The 6,000-nt window shown below is 33.9% G+C and overlaps 1 protein-coding gene across 2 annotated transcripts in view; it reads left to right on the forward strand.

Annotated features, from left to right (window-relative positions):
• RTKN2 (rhotekin 2) overlaps positions 1–5,388 on the forward strand; it is a 75,634-nt gene extending 70,246 nt beyond the window's left edge. For both annotated transcript variants that reach the window (XM_002820911.6, XM_009245580.4), the window contains one exon: positions 53–5,388. In XM_002820911.6, the coding sequence (XP_002820957.2) occupies positions 53–588 (536 nt within the window). In that variant the 3' untranslated portion in view covers positions 589–5,388. The remainder of the gene's footprint in view (positions 1–52) is intronic.
• The last annotated feature ends 612 nt before the right edge of the window (positions 5,389–6,000 follow it).

The following is a 6,000-nucleotide window of genomic DNA, read 5'->3' on the forward strand; positions in this document are numbered from 1 at the left end:
TGCATACTGCTTTTGAATTTTTTCATGTTTTTTTTTCTTAAAATTATTATAGGCATTGATTCACCTATGAAACCTGAAAGTTTAACGGATATAATACAAAAAAAAATTGAAGAGACAAATGGGCAGTTCCTTATTGGTCAGCATGAAGCATCCTTACCACCTCCTTGGGCCACACTCTTTGATGGTAACCATCAAATGGTCATCCAGAAAAAGATACTGTCTCCTGCAAGTGAGCCATTACATGATGAAAAAGGGAAAAAGAGACAAGCTCCCCTTCCTCCTTCTGATAAACTTCCATTCAGCTTAAAATCACAGAGTAACACAGATCAATTGGCTAAGGACAACTGGGGAAAAACAAGTGTATCTCAGACATCGTCGTTGGATACCAAACTATCAACCCTAATGCATCACTTACAGAAACCAATGGCCACTCCTCGAAAACTTCTACCTGCCAGGAAAAATAGATTAAGTGATGGTGAGAACACAGACACTAAAACCAATTTTGAAGCCAAGCCAGTGCCAGCTCCAAGGCAGAAATCCATCAAAGACATTCTGGACCCTAGATCATGGCTTCAGGCACAAGTATAGAAAACTCTTAATGATAAAACATTTAACAAAATCTATAACTGTGAAGCTTAATTCAGAGGCATTAGAATAATGTGTAATTATGTAGGTAAATATAGTGATTTATACCAATAATTAATAAGCTATTAGGTATAGAAAAACATTTTATAATGAAGAAATGGATTTCTCTTTTACTCCTGATTTGCAGAATGTAAGTGATTTCTCCAGCAGTGTGCAAGAGGCAGTTTCTAGACAATATCCTAATTGTTGGAAGGGTTAATTTATTCCTGAATTAGTACCAGGCAGTGAATAAGCCCTAGGCGGAATAAAGCATTAAAATTTCTTTTGGGGAGAGACTGTCTAGTAATTTAAAATGTGTTAAATATGAGCCATATTCTCATTGTGAGAATTTTAATACTAATGGAATGTTTCAAAGGCTTTATTCAAACCACAAATTATAGAATCCACCCAAGAAAATTTTCTTCTTAGCATTCTGGAATTCTCATCTAATGGTTCACTGGCTCTCATCTATTGTTTAACTCACTAGTTTATAGGCTTGACCTTTTAAATTCCTGGGATAAATTTTGGAATATTAAATTCTTCATCTTTAAAGGGAATTTGTAATGTGCTATTTATTCAAACTTGTTTCCTTGATGAGCCCTGAAATACTGTTGGCATTAACTTTCATAAACGAAGCATAACACTTATTAGTTTAGAGAAATGGTAGATGAAATGCTCTTTACATTCAATTTTCTGTGTGTGGTGCTAATTTCCATTGTGACTTTGGAATTTAGGGAAGTGAGTAGCTGATCAACACCTTAAAATTCATTTAATACTTATTTAAAAAGAAGATGAGAGATTCAAAAATATCAGAAAAGTTGGCCATGGTAAATAATTTTCAGAATTCTTTTTTAAAATTTTAATCAGATTTTCTTTTCCTAGTAAGAGTTGATGTCTGCTAGCGGTATTTTTCATTAAATGTCATATTCTTACAACAGTGACATTGGAATCATTTCCATAGGAGGTAATTTCCATAGCAACTAATCATAGTGACCCAAACAGGATTATAAAGTCAAGTGAGGAATAAATAGCAGAAAAATACCTTAAAGGAACAAAAAATCCATTTTTTATAATAATGCTTTTTGTAAACAAGAGCAGAACAGTTTTAAAAATCTAATCAGAATTTCCAAATAGTTTCCATAAGGTGTCAGCAACAGCACTAAAAATCTCAAATCACACTGAACCCTAAATGTCATTGCAAGAAGTAAAAATTTAAGAATTAAATTGCTGCCCTGTGTATAATCTCTTGAGATCTTTTTAAAGCTAACAAGAACTCTATTTGGATCAGAACTACATTATTACAAAACAAAATGAACACTTGACCAAAAAACCACATTAATTTAAATGCAGCCTTTCATTATTTTCAGATAGCAGGGTCTTTTTCATTTATAGAGAATGATGTAACTGCCAGGACACTTTTGTGTTTGCCCAGGACTCCTAGTAAGAATTGAATCTTGAGGGAGTAATGATAACAAAAGGTTTCTTGTGACTGGTAACACCAGGACAGACACAGTTTTTGGTGAGAAGAAAATACTATATGCCTGCTTGATAGCATGTAGAGATCATCACATGTATGGAAACCTTAATAAGTGGACTTATTTTTGCTAACAAGAAGGCTCTCATAAGTTTCTGTTATGCTTGCCATTTCAATAAATGACATTAAAAATCTAAAGGATATTATTGTTTGAATTTTTTGGTTATTTTTTAAAACCTCATTGCTGTTTTTGACAGCATTTGTGACTGCCATTGCCACTAAATTATTGAGCTAGAAGATGCTGTAGGCAAAATTGTTTTGAAGCTGGCATCTAAGCATTCTTTTTTTTTTCCTAGTTGATGCCTTCCTTTATTACAAATCCGTATTAAAACCTCCAGATTATATTCTTGTCATTTTTCCTCATGCAGATAACAGCAGGAAGGATTTAAGGTATATAAGAAAACGAAAGTATTCATATAGAAATTACCTAGCAGTTGTGCCCTCAGAGCAGAACTTTGAAACAGGACTGAAGCCCTTTTTACCTAGAACCATTTAAAAGCCTGAGCAAGGACCACCACCCCCTCCCCACCAAATTATTGGGTCTCTTTCTGGGGGGCCCAGCTTACTGTATGTTACAAGTCTTTGAAATGGATCTGGTGTCTTCAGCTCCTGAAATGCTAATTTACCCGTTACCTAAGGAGTGTAGTTATAATACAAAGTTGGTTTCCTTCCTTCCTTCCTTCCTTCCTTCCCTCCCTCCCTCCCTCTCTGCCTCCCTCCCTCCCTCCCTCCTTCCCTCCTTCCCTCCTTCCTTTTTGTCTTTGTTTCTTTCTCTGGCCCCCTCTCCTCTCTCTCTGTCTCATCCCCTTTTCCCACTTTCCTTCTGTCTCTCCTTCCTCCCTTCCTTTACAGTTTAAAAAAAAATCCAGAAATAGTTAAGCACTGTGTCAAAGAGTGTTTCAAAAGAAGTGTTTGTTTTCTCATTTCTTAAACCAGAAGTTTATGACAAATAAATATGGCATGTAATATGAAAGCTGCTTCAGCTTTTTATGAGCTTTCATATTCCTTGTTTGTCCTTTTAATTTGTTTCTTGATATATGAAGACTATAAACTTGAAACAAAGAGTTAGCTGTCAGCTCTTGATAATATAATTGGGGAAATAGAATAGATATTTTATGATATGATAATTCTGATGATCTAAAGATAATGTCTTAGACAATTACCTTTACATTTCAAGCTCTGGGATATAAATTACGTAGTCAGCATTAAGACAGTATTATTTTTAATTGCTACTAAGTGGTAACTTTTGTATTTTAATATCTTGCAAGGGCAAAGAAGGCATTTTTAAAATTCTAAATGCACACCTCCTAAGGTAAATAGTCTTTCAAAAATATCAGGCATGCCAACTCTTGCTGAGTTTTGTTAAATCCTCCTTAACTGTCTGCAGTGCCCCCTGACTTCTTTTAAATGGATGTGAATATATGTGGAAAACTAAATCCATTTATTATAAATGCCTTATCTTCACCCTTTGGGATCTTACTAAATGCATTTTACCTGCTACTATTTATTAAAAATGGAAGCTATCTTGAATTAGAGATACCTCACGGAAGGTAGGTTAAGCAGTCAAGTATTTCTTTAGGCTTATGTTCAGCACCTCAGCCACCTACTGGGAAGTTAATTAATTCAGTCCAAAATGAAATTATAGGGCAGTTTGGTGCAATTTATGTTAAATGCCATTTGAATGTAATCACCTGTGTTACCACGAATGAGGTACAACTATACTACATGGACAGAATGCTGCATTGCACCATGAGCAAGAACTGCTCTGCAAGAAAAATATCTGTCCCTGTGGTCTGAATTTATCAAAACTCATTTTCTTGTTAAAGAGTGAATTATTGAATAGTAATTAAACTTTAACTGATGACCATTTATATTCTAGTAGCTATCTTCACTGTTAGTCTTAAATTATAATGTAAAGTTGACATTTTCCCCTTACATTTCAAAGGTATCTCTATTTTTAAATGTTTACATATGTTTACATGTTTGTGTGCAACTGCTTCATTGCTATTAATAGTTAAATGAAATCTGCTTATTCTGGATCATAGATGTTCTTAGTTAACTCTGGGAAAGATGTTACCTTTGGGTTTTTAAAAGACAAGTCATCGTTTGAAAATATATTAGGGTGTGTTATTTTCCGACATGCTTGTGTAATTGGCTTTGTTTATAATTTTTATTTTTAAATATGGGTCAGACTTCTGGATTAAAAAGTATTATATCATGGACATACATTTTTTAAAGTACCAAAGGTATGTGGTAAGCAAGCCCAAGTCACGTAATTGAAACTTCTATACATTAAAAGAACTGATTCGTGAAGACATTTTCTAACTTTTTCTCTTTAAGTGCTCCTCTAGACTAGACTGATTGAAGTAGACAGTGTGGTGGAATCAGTTTAATCAGAAAAAGACATACCAAATAGCTGGTACTAATTATTATAAGACTAACATTCTGATAAGCCATGGTATAATTAACATTATTTAAATGTTTATATATAATCCTTCTTAAAGTATACTCTTTTAAAAATCCATTGACATAACCTTACTTTTAGTTTAGTGATCCAGAATTTCCCCAGAGCTTAAGCCACTGCAGTAAATTAGGTACCTAGGATATTTAGTCGCTGCTAGCCACAAGGAGTCTCCTTATTTTAATGTACCTCCCTCAGTACTTTATTCCTGCAGAGCGCCTCAGAGTGGGGGAGAGAAATGAGCAATCCTGGCTCAGTTGGACTATTTCAGCATTTTATTTCTAAATCTGAAAATGTGATCAGAAATATTTAACATTAAAAAAAAACTTTAGGGAGAGAGGCCTACCAATCAATGTGCTTAGAGAAACAAACTACCTTTACATTCAATTAACAACAAAAAAAGTTACAGAAATTTTAACATTTTTCTTTATCTGAGTATGGGAGAAAATACTAATGCTGACACATTTAATAATTAGGAAAGATCATTCCAGATCTTATGGAAAATTGTGTTTCAAATTGCAGCAGTTTGCTTTTGAGACATATGGTAATCTCTTAATGTAACTACTAAAGGAGAGGTAGATTGAAATGATCTTGTATATACATAATTATGTCAGATGTTTCAAGATATCAAAATAAATTGTTTTGTTGAAAATGAATACTTTTTGGTGTCTTGCTTAAAAATATTTTTATATTTTGTTTATCTACTCAAAATTATGAATGGATGCATTTTTGTAGAACTTAGCCATCTTAATAAATATATTTAACTGAATTAGTTGTAGCAATTTTGTAATTTTATATTAACAGGGAGAATGGTAGTAAGAGGAATTATTCACTTACCTCAAATATTAAAATGTGTGTTTTATGTATATAAAATATAATACTATAGATATAACGTACATACATACATACTCATACACATACTGTGTTAGATTCTTCAGGTATTTTCAGTTAGTTTTAAAAAATTCTTTTAAAATGTGCTTCCAATGGAGCAGAATAAAAAGTTCAAATCCCCTTCCATAGTTTACAGAAACCATTACAACCCTGCTCCAATCTGCCATGCCCTACTAGGTGCTTTATGCTCAGTTCCTGTGCTTGTAGGACTAGCTGTTGGCTAGGGATCACTCTTAGCTCCTAGAAACTGTGCTCCGGCCCTTGCAGGTAGCCCCTTCAGTCTTCAGAGTCAGCAACAGTGCATCAAACCTCCCTCATGCTTCAAATCTCTGACTATTTCAGCTGCTCCCAAATGAAGAAAGTGCTTTGCTTTTAAAGGGCTCATATGATTAAATGAGGAATGCCCACCACGATAATTTCCCTTTTGAGTAATTCCAGGTCAACTGATTCGGAAATCCCTTTTGCATGCAATATAATCATGGGTGTGATA

The sequence above is a fragment of the Pongo abelii genome, chromosome 8 (assembly GCF_028885655.2).
Source record: "Pongo abelii isolate AG06213 chromosome 8, NHGRI_mPonAbe1-v2.0_pri, whole genome shotgun sequence".
Taxonomy (NCBI): Eukaryota; Metazoa; Chordata; class Mammalia; order Primates; family Hominidae; genus Pongo; species Pongo abelii.